Source organism: Neoarius graeffei, chromosome 1 (genome assembly GCF_027579695.1).
Source record: "Neoarius graeffei isolate fNeoGra1 chromosome 1, fNeoGra1.pri, whole genome shotgun sequence".
In the NCBI taxonomy this organism is placed as follows: Eukaryota; Metazoa; Chordata; class Actinopteri; order Siluriformes; family Ariidae; genus Neoarius; species Neoarius graeffei.
The window spans coordinates 82,698,888-82,717,599 of record NC_083569.1 but is presented as its reverse complement, the minus strand read 5'-3'; the positions used below and the strand labels follow the sequence as shown (position 1 = coordinate 82,717,599).

The 18,712-nt window shown below is 40.6% G+C and overlaps 1 protein-coding gene across 1 annotated transcript; it reads right to left on the bottom strand.

Annotated features, from left to right (window-relative positions):
- Nucleotides 1-11,882: 11,882 nt before the first annotated feature.
- Nucleotides 11,883-18,002, bottom strand: cxcl19 (chemokine (C-X-C motif) ligand 19). The gene is made up of 3 exons (XM_060925340.1): nt 17,892-18,002; nt 15,433-15,568; nt 11,883-12,815 (listed from the first exon to the last, which is right to left on the bottom strand). The coding sequence occupies exons 1-3, from the start codon at nt 17,944-17,946 to the stop codon at nt 12,707-12,709; spliced, it is 300 nt and encodes a 99-aa protein (XP_060781323.1). The 5' UTR covers nt 17,947-18,002; the 3' UTR covers nt 11,883-12,706.
- Between the last annotated feature and the right edge of the window lie 710 nt (nt 18,003-18,712).

Below are 18,712 nucleotides of genomic sequence, written 5' to 3'. Positions count from 1 at the left end.
TAGTTATAGTTACTAGTTACTTTTCCCAAAAAGTAACTGAGTTAGTAACGGAGTTACTTTGTCATAAAAGTAACTAATTACCAGGGAAAGTAATTATTCCGTTACATTTTGTTCCCCCTCAAAAAAAAAAATCAAATTCAATTAGTGTAATCATAATAAAAGTGAATGTTAAATGTGTTTAATGACTGAAATGGACACTTAACAGAACCAATTAGTAATGTTATATACACTATATTAATATTTTTGTGGGACAATGTGAGATAAGACATCTATCAAATGTAATATATTTTTGTAGTTATTAAAATTATGTTACTAATTACTGGCCACTGACGAGGACAAACGCTTTGTTCCTCGACATAATGTGCATTGCACGTAAACACTCTTGCCTTTTATTTCAAGTAATGAAAAATAATGGCTGTATTTCCAGTGTGAAAGCGCAGTGCTGGGCTGACCGCTCGCCATCGCGGTGTCTTCCGATTGAAAGAGTGCGCAGTAGTGCAGTAGGCGTGGCCTACCTACATATGTTGTCCAAATCTACTCTGATTGGCTTACTGTGCCGTTGTCTCGTGTCTCCCCGCCCCACGCTAAAGCAGAGTAAAGAAAGGCTGAACGAGCAGCGTGCCAGATGAGAACAGCTTTAATAAAGTAACGCATAGTATTTTATTGTAAGTAACGGGAACGGCATTATAACGATGTAAAAAGTAATTAGTTAGATTACTCGTTACTAAAAAAAAAAGTAACGCCGTTAGTAACGCCGTTTATTTCTAACGCCGTTATTCCCAGCACTGTTCTAGAGTCTGTTGTGGCCCCAAGCAAAAATTTCCAGGGGGCCCTTCTGACCAGTGTTCATCACCAATATGTTATAAATAATCTGACACCAACGAAAAATGTATGAAACCAAAGTTTTTTAAATTCCAAATGTGAAAATACAATAAAAACAATAAAAAACAAAATAAATGAGCCCTCGGGCCCTGACTCTCGGGTGCCCCAAGCAGTTGCCTGCCTTGCCTGTTCAGAAGCTGCGCGTCTGCATCCATCCATCCATCCATCCATTATCTGTAGCTGCTTATCCTGTCCTACAGGGTTGCAGTTGCCTGAGTCTACTGAGGCCAGTGGGAACCACTTAGCAGACCAAGTTGCTAAGCGGGTAGCTAAAGAAGACAAACCTTGCCCGTATGTTTCTGAACCACCCGTTTATTTCATCCATCCATCCATCCATCCATCATCTGTAGCCGCTTATCCTGTCCTACAGGGTCGCAGGCAAGCTGGAGCCTATCCCAGCTGATTATGGGCGAGAGGCGGGGTACACTCTGGACAAATGAGGATGGGTTCCCTTTTGAGTCTGGTTCCTCTCAAGGTTTCTTCCTCATGTAGTCTGAGGGAGTTTTTCCTTGCCATCGTCACCACAGGCTTGCTCATTGGGGATAGATTAGGGATAAAATTGGCTCATGTCTTGGGCCATTCAGATTTTGTAAAGCTGCTTTGGGACAATGTCTATTGTTAAAAGCGCGACACAAACAAACTTGACAAGTCGCCAGGTCATCGCAGGGCTGACACATAGACACAAACAACCATTCACACCTATGGTCAATTTAGAGCCACCAATTAGCCTTACCTGTATGCCTTTGGGGGAAACCGGAGGAAACCCACACAGACACGGGGAGAATATGCAAACTCCGCACAGAAAGGCCCTAATTGGCTGCTGGGCTCGAACCCAGGACCTTCTTGGTGTGAGGCGACAGTGCTAACCACTACACCACCATGTCGCCCTATTATTATTATTATTATTATTATTATTATTATTATTATTATTATCTAGAGATGTGATGTTGTAACCATGTCTCTTTCCAAAAGAACTAACTAAGCAGTTAGTAGTTTCCCCCACTTTAATATTATGGGCTGTTTTGTATATATTAATTACATATGATCCCAATTAAGTCCATTTCAGTTCCAGGTTACAGAATGTGGTAATGAATTGAAGTCTGTTAATTTATTTCCTAGTTGATATGTTTCTGTTTGTGCATTCAAACTGTATCTTTCAGATAAATATCAATGAATTAACACATTTAATATTGTTATTGTTATTAGTCTATAAATAGATTTTTCCCCCCAGTTTGGCCCACTAAATATTATACTGAATATAATGGTGTCTGTTACCTAAAATGAGCTTCATCACACTTTGTCTAATGTCACTGCCCAGAGCTGATATTTGTTTAGCTAGAAAAAAGTTACAATTTCAACTATATGTGCTTTTTGTGACACCATAAATTTTCAATGAATAATTGTGATGTAACTTGAAATAGACATATTTAAAAAAATACAAAAAGAGAAAGTTAGAAAGAAAGAGATCATCTTGCAAGTCAAATATAGAAAAGACGTATCATATTTTGGATGATTGGATTGATTGTCGTTTAGTGGTTAAAAGATTACTGATATATTTTAAGTAATAATAATTATACGCGGTGGCATTGTGGTGTAGTGGTTAGCACTGTCACCTCACAGCAAGAAGGTTCTGGGGTCAAGTCCAGTGGCCGACAGGGGCCTTTCTGTGTGGAGTTTGCATGTTCTCCCCGTGTCTGCGTGGGTTTCCTCCGGGTGCTCCGGTTTCGTCCAAAAGCATACAGGTTATGTTAATTGGTGGCTCTAAGTTGACTGTGAGTGTGAATTGTTTGTCTCTATGTGTCAGCCCTGCGATCACCTGGCGACTTCTCCAGGGTGTACCCTGCCTCTCACCACGGGCGATTGCTCTAAGACAATGAGGGAGGCTCAGCCTCCTCTAAAAATGACGAACATCGTGTAGGATGAATTGCGCTAGGCTTATGTTATAGCCGACCTTATAACATTGCTATTTCAGATCCAGAATCATAGAAATATATGTGCTCAACCCAACTACAGTATGAAATCATTCCGTTATAACTTTCCCCAGTTCGCCTAATGTGTGTGTGAGTTTTTCCCCCTCGTGACAGCGCAATGCAGCCCAGCCTCAGTGCACTTCAATGGCATTTGGGAGCTATGCACTTTTCAGTCTCAAAATGCAAGACAGTTATTGGACAAATACTGCGAAAATGCCCGCCCACAGACTCCCAGCCTCACAGTGGGAGGGACATGGCAGTTTCCGCGAGGAGACTGGTGATTGATGAAAGCGGCCAGATATTTTCTTTGATTGACAGCTTGTTTCAACTATAGACAGGCAGCGGTGAATTTCAGTTCAGTCCCGTGCGGAATCGGAAGTGGTGGTGTATTGTAAGAGATCAGCTTACATTTCGATTTTATTCATTACATACGGTTTCTACCAGCTTTTTTAGTTTGTATATATTTTCATTGTAAATAAAGTGTAAATATAGTGTTGTCAAGTTTGCTATCTTAGTTCCAGAAATTTCGTTTATTTGAGTGACTGAACTTGAACTTGAGGGGGCTAGTCAGTTAGCAAGAAAGCTGCGCATGGATGCCAAGCATTGCTGATTTAATTTTGGCGAAGCCATTTGCCAGTCTTCCTTTCGAGGAAAAAATTAAAATTAAAGAGCAGGGTAGACCAACGCCTCAAATTGACTTGGTGAAAAAGGTAGGGAATAATACTCATTCCTTTCAGCTCTCCTGGTACGAGAAAGTGAATTGGCTAACAGCAAGTGACCCACATCAACAACAGTAAATAGGCTACTTTAGTAATATGTCATGGATGGACCAAAAATATAGAATCTATTTAAAATGTTTATGCTGAGTATATTATATTGGAATATATATTTATCTGGATATGAATTAAACACAGCTACAATTTGGAAAACATTTTTAAACAAAAACATAGCCGAGAACATTTCACACTACAGACCTGGATTAAAAGTGAAGGGTTATCAAAATTGTCAATAAAACATTTCTCAGTCAAAATAAGTAAAATATAGGGAAAGTGTCATTGAATGAAATGTGTGGCACCCAGCTCTATGTTTGGCTCCCCAAGGTCAGTGCTTGTGCCTATTCCAGAACACTCTGCTGTTACTGCTGAGGTTCCTAAGAGCTGCTTTCAATAATGATCAATTTTTAAACAACATGCCACAATTTAAAAATATAAAATGTTAAAATATACCCCCCCCCAACACCACCATCATGTATATTGGACAGTAGGCTAATGGGCCAAAAGAACCTGTTATTTCACAGTTTGTGACCCTGCCAACAATCAGCCAGATCAGAGACAAGAGTATGGGCAAAATTGATGTGTTTTTTCTTTTTTCTTTTAAAATCTGGAAACATCGTAACCGATCAGCCTCCCCTGTTTGAAAGACTACCAGCCGCCACTGCCTCTCACCCATAGTCAGCTGGGATAGGCTCCATCTTGCCTGTGACCATGCACAGCATAAGCAGTTACAGATGGTGGATGTTCCGTAATATACTGTATGTGTAAGACTGTTACTGAAATTAAGAGGAAAATTGATATCATGAGCAAGAAGTTGTGTCATCAATACTATCCATCATCACACCCAAGAAATGAATAAGTTGAGAAATAGCTTTAAACATGGAACTAAAAGCAGTTAATATGAGTGGGACTGTGTGGAAACAAGTATCATTACTGAGAAGAGCTCACACCTGAGTGACTCCCCTAGGTGTAGTGTGGGAGGCCTTTAAAGGGCATATTCTGGACCAATTTCATGTTTTTTTTTATATGAAAGTATGTCCCTTTACACACTCATCCAGAAGGGTAATTTTGCACAAGGCCATCTGTCTACAGCAGAAAAAAAACAAAAAAACAAAACACGTCTGGAAAAATCCTGATGGAGTCTGGAGCCAGATTCGTGACATTATCTGTGGAAGCGCCAGCAGGCTGCAAGAATTTGCACAGTTTCAGTGCACAGCCTGTGTAGACCAAGCGCTCCCATTTCTCTCTCATTGTCCGTTTTTTTTGAAAACGATGAGTACTAATCCCATCAAGATTGGTGTTGCTACACCCTCCTACGATACATCTGTTAACCATTTTAATAATTATGCAATAATGTTGAAGAAATTTGCAGAAAACCACCAGGTCGTTTTCTCATAAACAAACCAGCGCTGATGTAGGATTCAGAGGGAGGCGTCCCTCACATGACGTCATGAAAATCAATGTTTCCTGGGAAATCCAAATGCCAAGTATTTTCAGAAGTGGACCAATTTGCCTCAAATGGCTTGATTTCAACTGAATTTTTCTGGTATTGCGCAAGGTAAAAAAAATTGCAGAGAATGCAGAATATTCCAGATATTTGACCAAAGTTTAATATAAAATAGGAGAATTACATTGATCTTGCTCCTGAATTTACCCATGATATGCCCTTTAAATACACCATGGACCAAAATAACAACATATGTAAGGACAGAACAGTGAGGGGATGCTCCTTTTCACCCAGTGTGCAAACGAATGGTTTACTTCCCTCATGGGTAGACAACTAGATTTATAAGAGAAAAAGAAGTAGACTTTTTCATTTCCAAGTGCATTTACATTTTACAGATGGTGGATTTTCTGTAATATACTGTATGTGTAAGACTGTAACTGAAATTAGTAGACACTCTTATCCAGAGTGATGTACAACATACCAAGAGCAGCCTGGGGAGCAGTTGGGGGTTAGGTACCTTATTCAAGGGCACCTCAGCCAATCCTGCTGGTCCAAGGAATCAAACTGGTGATCTTTAGGTCTGAAAGCTGCTTCTCTAACAATTGGGTCATGGCTTCCTATTTAGCATGAAGCTATTATCCAGAGTAATATACAGAAGTGCACTTGATTATGTAATATGACTGCAGACATCTTGCTGTTTTTGATTTCTGTTATCCAAACATGCTCAAAGATCAAAGGTAAAAAAGATAAGATGTTCATGAACCCAAATGTTTATTTTCCTTTCTTACTTCCTTTTTATTTATTTTTTAAATTTCACTTATGTAAAAGCAACAATATAAAAGACCATAGCCAACTGACAACTTCCAAAAAAGTTGGGACAAAGTACAAATTGTAAATAAAAATGGAATGCAATGATGTGGAATTTTCAAAATTCCATATTTTATTCAGAATAGAACATAGATGACATATCAAATGGTTAAACTGAGAAAATGCATCATTTAAAGAGAAAAATTAGGTGATTTTAAATTTCATGACAACAACACATCTCAAAAAAGTTGGGACAAGGCCATGTTTACCACTGTGAGACATTCCCTTTTCTCTTTACAACAGTCTATAAACATCTGGGGAGTGAGGAGACAAGTTGCTCAAGTTTAGGGATAGGAATGTTAACCCATTCTTGTCTAATGTAGGATTCTAGTTGCTCAACTGTCTTAGGTCTTTTTTGTTGTATCTTCCGTTTTATGATGCGCCAAATGTTTTCTATGGGTGAAAGATCTGGACTGCAGGCTGGCCAGTTCAGTACCCGGACCCTTCTTCTATGCAGCCATGATGCTGTAATTGATGCAGTATGTGGTTTGGCATTGTCATGTTGGAAAATGAAAGGTCTTCTCTGAAAGAGACATCGTCTGGATGGGAGCATATGTTGCTCTAGAACCTGGATATACCTTTCAGCATTGATGGTGTCTTTCCAGATGTGTAAGCTGCCCATGCCACATGCACTAATGCAACCCCATACCATCAGAGATGCAGACTTCTGAACCGAGCGCTGATAACAACTTGGGTTGTCCTTCTCCTCTTTAGTCCGAATGACACGGCGTCCCTGATTTCCATAAAGAACTTCAAATTTTGATTCGTCTGACCACAGAACAGTTTTCCACTTTGCCACAGTCCATTTTAAATGAGCCTTGGCCCAGAGAAGACGTCTGCACTTCTGGATCATGTTTAGATATGGCTTCTTCTTTGAACTATAGAGTTTTAGCTGGCAACGGCGGATGGCACGGTGAATTGTGTTCACAGATAATGTTCTCTGGAAATATTCCTGAGCCCATTTTGTGATTTCCAATACAGAAGCATGCCTGTATGTGATGCAGTGCCGTCTAAGGGCCCGAAGATCACGGGCACCCAGTATGGTTTTCCGGCCTTGACCCTTACACAGAGATTCTTCCAGATTCTCTGAATCTTTTGATGATATTATGCACTGTAGATGACGATATGTTCAAACTCTTTGCAATTGTACATTGTCGAAGTCCTTTCTGATATTGCTCCACTATTTGTCGGCGCAGAATTAGGGGGAATAGAACTTTTTGGTTTAAATGAAAAGTGTTGTGTTTGGAGAAAGGAAAAACGCTGCATTCCAGCATAAGAACCTTATCCCATCTGTGAAACATGGTGGTGGTAGTATTATGGTTTGGTCCTGCTTTGCTGCATCTGGGCCAGAACAGCTTGCAATCATTGATCTCATATCATCTCTTCCCATCTTTACTTCTGAGAGCCGCTGCCACTCCAAGATGCTCTTTTTATACCCAGTCATGTTAATGACCTATTGCCAATTGACCTAATGAGTTGCAATTTGGTCCTCCAGCTGTTCCTTTTTTGTACCTTTAACTTTTCCAGCCTCTTATTGCCCCTGTCCCAACTTTTTTGAGATGTGTTGCTGTCATGAAATTTCAAATGAGCCAATATTTGGCATGAAATTTCAAAATGTCTCACTTTTGACATTTGATATGTTGTCTATGTTCTATTGTGAATACAATATCAGTTTTTTAGATTTGTAAATTATTGCATTCCATTTTTATTTACAATATGTACTTTGTCCCAACTTTTTTGGAATCGGGGTTGTATGCCTGTGTACTTTTTAAGTCAACAACCAGCTTCCTTTCCAGTATCTGTTATAAGGAAGTGCCAAGGATAATAGAAAAAGCATTCATTATTATATGACCTTTGATCTGAAAGTGTCTGAAAAGTTGCAAGGAAGCAAAATATATTTTGCAATTCAGCCATGATTCAGAGGGACGGGAAAGTGCTGCTTATTCTGAGTTCAAACGTGCTGTTTTTCCTGCTGGTCCTAGGAATCAAACTGATGACCCTTTGGGCCCAAGACTACTTCTTTAACCTTCAGGTCATGGCTGCTCCCATACCCCCACTTTTGTGGAAATTGTTTGGAAAAGAAGTGGATTTAAAATCTGATACTCAGAGGTGGGACAAAGTCACTAATGTGCAAGTCACAAGTAAGTCTCAAGTCCTACCACTCAAGTCCGAGTCAAGGCACTTTTGACCAAGTCAAGTCCAAGTCCAAGTCCTACCCAAGCCAAGTCGAGTCCAAGTCCAAGTCTCATTTTTTTCCAAGTCCCTAACAAGTCACCATTTATTCTACAGGCAATCAACACATTTTTGATCACAAATGTATTACCTCTCCACACTGCAGTGTATGTCCTCCTTTGCCAGTCACCTTGGATAAAAATGTCTGCTAAATGTAATGTAATGTCAATGATTCATAGAGTCAGCACAAGTAACTACAGTACACCCATTCTTTTCCGTTTTAAAATGTTTTAGAGCTTGTGCCCCAAGACAATCAAAGAATCTCAGAGGAGACAATGATTAGTTAGTTAACGTTAGTAAAGCATCCTAAATTTTCAGTGAGTTTAGTTTGAGTGAGTCAGTGTACATCTGAGGCTAAGGGTGTGAGAATGAGTGAAAGTATGACCATTTCCTTAAATTTTTTATTGGAAAATTAGTGAGAAATTAAAACAAAATTCTAAACAAAACTAGTACTGGTACTGTGTAACAAAAATCATTTTCTTTTCATTTCATTCATGTCATTTTTCACATAAAAATGCTTTTCATGTGCATTTTAAGACATGAAACTCAAAGTCCAAGCTAACAGATGATCTGTGTACTTTTAGAATCAAAGAATGGTTTTCCTTCTGAAGTTAGGCACTGTCCCAACATACAACATGACATGCCTTTAACACAATACAACGTGACTTGAGTACGTTTGTGTGTGTGAGAGAGACCAACTAACTGACAAAAAATTCCGGAAATATCTGTTCACTACTGAGAGAGGGATGTTGCATCCAATGACCAAATCTGTTAGTATTGAATTTGTGATGGCTTTTTGTTGTGGGTGGGTAGCATTGTACTGTGTATCTTTTGCAGTAAGGAATCCAGAAATGGATGGCTGCTCTGTCTCACTTGGGATGATCTTGTTCTTCAGATATTCTACAAATCTAAACAAGAAAAAAAAAAGTAAAATTAGTAGGCCTACTTGTTTTCTGTTTTTAATCATGTAGACATTAACATGTTTTTATCATTTTCAATATCAAAGTCTGAGTTCATTTAATCTGAACATATTTGTTTATACACAGTATAATGTTTAATACAAGCCAGCCAGGATGTTCCCTTAAGCAGTTTAGCTAGACCACAATGCATTCACTAAACACTTGCTAAAATACCGGTAGCCTCAGTAAACACAGAACGTTGTGACGATGTAGCCAGAATCAGAGTCCTCTAGGGCTCTGGCCAGAATGTGAGAATGAAGCCCTGGCAACATTCTAGAGAGCTGTATAATAAAGTAGAATAAACAGTTGTTGTGAATTTCAGAATGTTCAGCGGAATCCTCCAGATCCAAGTTGCGTGCTTTTGGCGAATTTGGTTTCTCGCCAGAGACCAATAAATGCACTGGTAAAGCCACGCTATGTAGAGGCATTGTGTGCCCTGTCGTTTGGGTAAGACTGTGGGATAATGCTTCGCGTCGGAGTAGGCTACACTCCAATCTGTCGGGATGTACTGCGCTATAAAACGTCAGCTGAGCTTACATTTTACATAGCCCAAATGGCCCATTATTCACATTGCCTACATGACACCAGAGAGGGGAAGAGAATAGAATTGAATGTCTCTGATGACACGTAATCCCAGCACTAATAACACGCATCGCACAGCGTCCACGACTTGGTGCAGTACGTAGCAAACAGTTAAACGCCTGGTTTAACTTGCATTGCTAGTCATCTCGTCTCAGTGGTTTAAATGCCTTTCATGACAAGCACTGACTTTCCCATTGCAAAGAGCGAACTTCTGTTTAACATACTTAGTTTGCAGCCTGGGTAACTGTTTATTTGATTCACGTTTTATCCTTTGCTGTCCGGTTCTTATCATAAGTCTGTGTCGTTCTGACCAGAGCCTTTATAACAATCTTGTAAACGTTCTCTGCTCTGACCAAATCACCACCTTCTGGCTATGCCTTCCTAATCTGTGTTAACTGGTAGCCTAGTCCACATAATCTAACACTAGACTGAACACAAAAGCAATCCAATAAAAAAAATCTACTTCACTATTTTACATTCAGCAAAGCAAAACAAATCCTTGACAGCATTAATATATTAACACATTCCACTTCTAGCCACCAACTAGCCTGTACAGATTCTTGCTAGCTGTAGCCTAGCTTTGTTACTTACTTTTCCTTATGCAGCCTCAGGTGATGAGCGAAGTTTGATGTGGTTGACTGGCTGTCTGAAATTGTGGCTCCACATGTTCTGCACGTAGCAATGCGTTTGCCATCTGTATTGGAGTATTCTTTAAATCCAAAGGAAATTACGCGGGGAATCATGGCGGCACGGTGGTGTAGTGGTTAGCGCTGTCGCCTCACAGCAAGAAGGTCCTGGGTTCGAGCCCCGGGGCTGGCGAGGGCCTTTCTGTGTGGAGTTTGCATGTTCTCCCCGTGTCCGCGTGGGTTTCCTCCGGGTGCTCCGGTTTCCCCCACAGTCCAAAGACATGCAGGTTAGGTTAACTGGTGACTCTAAATTGACCGTAGGTGTGAATGTGAGTGTGAATGGTTGTCTGTGTCTATGTGTCAGCCCTGTGATGACCTGGTGACTTGTCCAGGGTGTACCCTGCCTTTCGCCCGTGGTCAGCTGGGATAGGCTCCAGCTTGCCTGCGACCCTGTAGAAGGATAAAGCGGCTAGAGATCATGTTTTTATCCGTCCGTTCATCATTCAGCGTCCTCGTTGCCCATCACCGTTTGGTTTTTCATTTGAACCAGTTGAAGTGCTTGAGTGACACCTAGTGCTAGTGGATTGAGCTGCCGTAGCCTAGGACAAGGAGCTACACCGCATTCAAATAATAACGAGTGTACTTGGATTCAAAATCGAGGGGGGGAAAAAAAGAATATTTATACCTGATACGCCAAGTCATTGCAAGCTAAAACTGTCAAGTCCAAGTCAAGTCTCGAGTCAACAGCGTGCAAGTCCGAGTCGAGTTGCAAGTCATTCCTCATCTAGGGATTTCAAGTCTCAAGTCATCAAAATGGTGACTCGAGTCTGACTCACATGACTCGAGTCCACATGTCTGCTGATACTATCTCCATATCTGCTATATGCGCTTGCAGTGAGAGGAGTTGTGCCTCTGTAGTTAAGACTGGTTCAAGTCCTAGGACTGTCTAAGAGTCACTGTAGGGCCACTAAGCAAGACCCCTAACTGCTCAACCATGTACTCTTCCAATTGTAAGTTGTTCAGATAATATCCATCCATCCATTAGCTGCTTATCCTGTACAGGGTCACGGGCAAGCTGGAGCCTATCCCAGCTTACTATGGGCAAGAGGGGGGTACACCCTGGACAAGTCGCCAGGTCATCACAGGGCTGACACATAGAGACAAACAACCATTCACACCTACAGTCAATTTAGAGCCCCCAATTAGCCTAACCTGCATGTCTTTGGACTGTGGGGGAAACCAGAGCACCCGGAGGAAACCCACGCAGACACGGGGAAAACATGCAAACTCCACACAGAAAGGCCCTTGTCGGCCGCTAGGCTTGAACCCAGGACCTTCTTGCTGTGAGGCGACAGTGCTAACCACTACACCACCGTGCTGCCCTGTTCAGAAGAAGAAGATGATGATGATGATGATGATAATAATCCTCTTTTTCTCTGCAAATTGTAATGTTAGTCAACTCTCAAACGTTATGCGATCTTGTAGCTTTAATTATGGCTCTTACTTATGTATTTTGTTTCCCATATAACCAATAAGCAGCCATATTTCTTAATTGATTTTATTTATTTTTATGCACAATTACAGGTAATGTGAAATGAATATAAAATGAGAATTTAAAAAGAGAATGTGATTACAACATTACAATCACTTGACAATTCACATTTTAAGTAAAAACTCATTTTTTTTCTTCCAGCAGGTCACTCAGTAGTGAAGGTTACAGACTAAGAAATGGATGGTGATGGCTCACTATTCCTCAAGGTGAGTCACTGATTTTTTTTTCTTGTTGTTTTTCATGTTTAACCCAGTGAATATGGTCTGTACACTATTAGTAGATTCATAAGCCGTATTTCACAAGATCTGTTTAAAATTAGACTAACTGATTTGTTGAGTCCCCTGTTGATGATGAAACAGGTATTTATAACTGCCATACTGAAATTGAAGGTGTGTAGGGGTAGGGGATTATAGGATTATGATAATTATGTCAAAAAATGGTGGTATCATTCTTAGAAACAAATACTACATTCCTGTGAATAAATCCAGCATGACATGAATGTACAAAATATATTAGTATTGTTGTAAATGTTATATCATCACTCCATTATCTTATTAATCATCTGAACTGCGCACATGTTTCCTCATAAGTGCTTTGCAAGAGAACAGACAATGGAGATTTTCTTAAGACAGCATTTCAAAGAGCATGAAAAGGCTAAATTTAAAACACCACATTGGTTAAGTTGCTGATGGAATCATAATATTATCATCATTTTTCCTAGTAGTAACAGACCAGCGCGTTAGTACACACTTTGAGTATGTGAGTGTTTTGATTATACATTATAGCCTGTGACTGATCTTCATCTTCTGCTGTCCTTTATGTTTTCTTGATAACTTTCTCTTTCTTCTCAATGAACCGGATAAGTTTCTTAACCCACATGGTCTGAGGATTCAGGCAAACCTTTTTTCCACTCACCAAGCCAGCACTAAGAAGAAAAAAAATGGAGATTAAGATTGACCAATAGGGTGCAGGTGAAATGGAAAACACCAGTAAAATAAACATTTATATAACAGTTTCAGGCCCTTCAACCTTCACACATTTTACGTAGGACTTCAGTAGTTCAACAACAACAGCAACAGCAACAACAGTTCTGGATCAGTTACTTATATTAAGCCTGAAGTTCTGAAATCCTTCACTTGACTTAAAGGTAGACTGCTTTTCAGATTTTTTTCAAGTGTAGGTCATAAAAAGATTTTTCTCTGACACCCAATAATTTTTGTTTAGTGGAATGAAAGCAACTGAATTCGAATCACAGACTCCCAATTTTATGAGTTTTTTTAAAAAATAGAACAGTTCATGAATTTAGGGCCACATGGCCCTAAATTCTCCACTATTTTTTCCTGCTTCACCATGATGCAATTCAAAATACTACGTCATGCGTCACGTGGTGGCCTTTCCCCATTCAGGCAAGGCATTGTGGGATACAAATTTGAAATAGGAGAGAAAAATGGAGGATGCAAGTGTGCAAATGAAATGTGAAAGATCGACTACAGTAACAGAAGAAAAGACATAATGTTGCGAAAGAAAGGAAACACAGGACCAAACTAATAAATATCGGTGATCAGCGAGCACCTCGGTGGTATACAGTATCACAATGACCAAATTTCAGAAAGAACTAAGTTTCACTGATTTTATGAAATTGAAAGGCCATCTAGCTTGAAAGTAAAATAACCTGATGTAGTATTCCTTTGTTAAATGTGAATGTCCAGCAAATATTAATGATTGAACATTAATTCTTCACAGATCTTTGAAGGTTCACTGGATAATTAAGGGGTCTTAGTTTCTGGGGGGAAAAAGTATTATATTTGGAACCCTTTCTAACAGAGAAACACTCTGTTGTAAGGTTCTACAAAGAACCTTCATGGGTTCTCCCAGAGTAACCGCTAAATGATCCTTAATTTAGACTAAAATATGTTTTTTCTTTTCCATCCAATGCTGAGCTTAATAAAAATTTAACAAAACCAAATTAATCACAAACAAGGAGTAGGGGAATTAAATGGATAAAAATGGGAATAGTAATAAAAATATTAATTACTATGTGCTAATATCACATCACATCACATTATCTCTAGCCGCTTTATCCTTCTACAGGGTCGCAGGCAAGCTGGAGCCTATCCCAGCTGACTACGGGCGAAAGGCGGGGTACACCCTGGACAAGTCGCCAGGTCATCACAGGGCTGACACATAGACACAGACAACCATTCACACTCACACCTACGGTCAATTTAGAGTCACCAGTTAACCTAACCTGCATGTCTTTGGACTGTGGGGGAAACCGGAGCACCCGGAGGAAACCCACGCGGACACGGGGAGAACATGCAAACTCCACACAGAAAGGCCCTCGCCGGCCCCGGGGCTCGAACCCAGAACCTTCTTATTGTGAGGCGACAGCGCTAACCGCTACACCACCATGCCACCCTGATGGAAACCTCACAACTTATATTTTGACAAGTTTCTCACTATATCTGTATCATAAAGCCTGATCTGTAATGTGGTTACATTATAGGCGTTTAGCAGATGCTCTTATCCAGAGAGGCTTACAACAGAACCCTGACATACCCACAGCAGTGGACAGCCCAGAGAGCAGTTGGGGATTAGGTGCCTTGCTCAAGGCCATGTACTTCAGCCATTCCTGCTAGGCCAAGGAATCAAATCCACAACCTTTCAGTCCCAAATCTGCTTCTCTAACCTTTAGGCCATGGCTTCCCCGCAAGTTCTAATGCACAAGTTGTAAGTGCTTGCAAACCCCCCCCAATTATTTACATTAAATGATTTGGTACTAGGCGGCATGGTGGTGTAGTGGTTAGCGCTGTCGCCTCACAGCAAGAAGGTCCTGGTTCGAGCCCCGTGGCCAGCGAGGGCCTTTCTGTGCGGAGTTTGCGTGTTCTCCCCGTGTCCGTGGGGGTTTCCTCTGGGTGCTCCGGTTTCCCCCACAGTCCAAAGACATGCAGGTTAGGTTAACTGGTGACTCTAAATTGACCGTAGGTGTGAATGTGAGTGTGAATGGTTGTCTGTGTCTATGTGTCAGCCCTGTGATGACCTGGCGACTTGTCCAGGGTGTACCCTGCCCTTTGCCTGTAGTCAGCTGGGACAGGCTCCAGCTTGCCTGCGACCCTGTAGAACAGGATAAAGCGGCTAGAGATGAGAGATTTGGTACTGTTGTTTAACCTCCTAGGGCTTAGTGGTCACATGCGTGGACAGCACTTTTTAGAAATTCGGAACAAGAATCCACATATGTGGACATACTTTTTCTCTAAAAGTACATCTTATCAAAAGATGATGCTTAGTTTTTATTCTAATCAGGTTCTAATAAGCCCAAATAGCAAAGAGAAATAAAAAATGCATGTAAAAAAACAGCTTGGGCCTTAGGAGGTTAATTGTTTCTTATTTCATATGTCAAAAATGAGCTGTAGTTCAGAGGTGAATGTGCCAAAAATTGCAATTATAGCTCTGTGTGTGTGTGTTATTTTTGGTCCCAGTTGCATGTTCATCTTCTCCTCCTCCTAAATTCTTATTCTAATTATTTTATTATCTATACTTACATAACCTCTGTGTCCTTGCAGTGGGAGCCTCGAGGAAAGATTTCTACACTGCGCAGGCTGTTTTGTGGGATCACCCTGGACTCCAACTTCGAGCACATGCAGTGACTGTTGTAGCCTTTTCCAAGAGGTTGTATTCCTGAAGTAATACAAATATTTTAAACAGTTTACTGGTTTACAAGTACTGAAGGCATTATATGTGCAATAGAATACCATGGAAGCAGAAGAGCTGATGGAAACATATTAGCTGACACATGAATCAGAGGGTGAAGTTTCCTGAAAGAGCGAGTTACTATGAAATGTGACAATTAATGCTGCCAGCAATAAACCTTTCTTAGTCATGTATGTCTGTGGGCTGTCTGTGGGCTGTTTCACAATCAGGGTTGACTCAGATCCACAACAGTCCAAAAACCTCAGATGTCTGTGTTTCTCTGCTGCCAAAAATGACCTTTTGAGACAGAAATGAACTGCGCAGAATTTCAGAGCTACAGGTCATATACTGAGCATGTTACTTGTGGTGAGAAGATAGCATATACGGTAGTGTATTTCTAAAATTGACCCACTTACAGTCCACAAGAGCAAGATATCTCATCTCATTATCTCTAGCCGCTTTATCCTTCTACAGGGTCGCAGGCAAGCTGGAGCCTATCCCAGCTGACTACGGGCGAAGGCGGGGTACACCCTGGACAAGTCGCCAGGTCATCACAGGGCTGACACATAGACACAGACAACCATTCACACTCACACCTATGGTCAATTTAGAGTCACCAGTTAACCTAACCTGCATGTCTTTGGACTGTGGGGGAAACCGGAGCACCCGGAGGAAACCCACGCGGACACGGGGAGAACATGCAAACTCCACACAGAAAGGCCCTCGCCGGCCCCGGGGCTCGAACCCAGGACCTTCTTGCTGTGAGGCGACAGCGCTAACCACTACACCACCGTGCCGCCAGAGCAAGATATAGAAAGTGAAAAACTGTTGAAATGTATGTGATTTTAAGGCGAAATATTCAAGTACTGTAGAATGATGTTTGTTTGTACATGGTGGTAACTGAAATAACAATTGAGTGCTGATGATCCTTGTGGTTTTCCCGAGAGGACACTTTTTGACAGACTCACATTTCAACCATATGCGAAGTCCTATTTTTACTGTGCAACAACAGAGCATTCTGCTTCAAATGAGGTAAATCTCTCATCTCATTATCTCTAGCTGCTTTATCCTGTTCTACAGGGTCACAGGTAAGCTGGAGCCTATCCCAGCTGACTACGGGCGAAAGGCGGGGTACACCCTGGACAAGTCGCCAGGTCATCACAGGGCTGACACATAGACACAGACAACCATTCACACTCACACCTACGGTCAATTTAGAGTCACCAGTTAACCTAACCTGCATGTCTTTGGACTGTGGGAGAAACCGGAGCACCCGGAGGAAACCCACGCGGACACGGGGAGAACATGCAAACTCTGCACAGAAAGGCCCTCGCCGGCCACAGGGCTCGAACCCGGACCTTCTTATTGTGAGGCGACAGCGCTAACCACTACACAGCCGTGCCGCCCCTGAGGTAAATATTTTCTCCAAAAATAATTTACAACCTCATCATATGGTGAGTGTTTTCTGGAAAGGACATTTTTGACAGACAAAGGATTCTGTGAGAGGCACTTAGTTTACAAAAAAAGGTAGATAAATATCTTAAATATCTTTCTACTGTGAATGAAAAGTATATATCCCAAAGTAAAATCTAGTTAGTGCTAAAAATGTTGAATTTAACCAGTAAAATCTAAGTGTAATAATTAAAGTAGAATTAAATAAAATGACCACAAGGTCAAAACTGAGCCCACATTTGACGTTTATATGAACTTACTTATAAGAGACATTAGTGCTGTAGGTATAGGGCTGGCGTGTCTCTGTAAAAGAAGGTATAAGAAACTCCAATGTATACATACTGGACCTAGTTGCAGGAGTTAGTTGGTGTTATTCAAAAAGACAACCATGATTATGAAACAGCCCAGATGTAAACCAAAGCAGGGTGTGTATATAACACAGAATGGTTACAAAATGTCACAATCATCGAGGAATGCAATTAAATGTTGAAAGCTGGACAAAAAAAGCAGATGTGAGCATAATATTATGCAATAATTGTGCTGAGTCTGTATTTAGAAGTTGTTCATGAGGACTTCCTATTCACTTAGTTTCCAGGACAAGTACAATCAATCACGAGCTGCAATTTCTTCTGATTGCAGGAATCAATATCAGCAATGTTTGAGTTTTAACCAGATGTAGAAATAAGTTAAAATGATTTTCATAGTTATATAGTTCATTCATATTTACAAAAAAAAAATGGTTTGGTGTCAATTCTGTCAGCAAAGATATTAGTATCGTTTTCATTTTTAGTTTAGTGTTTAGCCTATATAAATATTGTTTGTGCATTTAAAAATATAAACTAAAATCTCAGCTACTTACCACTAGTGAGGAAAAGTCTGACGATCATTAAAGCCAAAAGGAGAAAAAATCTCATGGTGAAGTTTACGGTTAGCTTCAGTTCAAAGACGCTTTAAACACAAAATGTTGTCTGTTCTTCAATGCTCTGAGGTAAGTCTTATATATTAACAATAATCATATGATCATTACAGTGGTGATTTTGTTGTACTTCCCTTTGCACTCTGCATGCATGTGCGTGTAGCTCATGTGTAAACAGGTCTGTGGTTTCACTTTGGACATTCACATGTTCATCAGCTGCAGGCCTCATGTCTGTATATCTCGTGCTGTGTGTCTGAGTTCAAAAGTCCCTCAGTGACCCTGTACTTCAGTTGCACATACCGTACACTCCTGATCAGTGGTGGAAATTTGTCATGGTGTGCCCCTATACAAAAACTATATTTGAGCCCTACTCACTACCTTTGCAAATGAAACATTTGCATGTTCAGACTCCCACACCCATAACCAATAACCTGGTAGCCTGAATATAGCCAGTAGTACTGTCTGTATCTGCTTAACACCAAACACCATCATAGCAATGCAGAAAACAAGTATGGTGACACAAATAATGGCATTTGGTCAATTGCACTATTTTGGCACTGCTGTCTTAATTCAGAGAATTATGGCCATGATCCAATATCATCAAATCAAGTTAGGTCACATACTTGATAATTTCCCTAATCATAGGAGCAATACCCTGTCCTATTCTTTCTTCTAATTTCACTTTTGGGCTCCATGTTTATGTTTATAATAAATAGGAATTTAGATACTTTTGCATGTAAGCTGGAGGTTGGTGCACCGCTAGA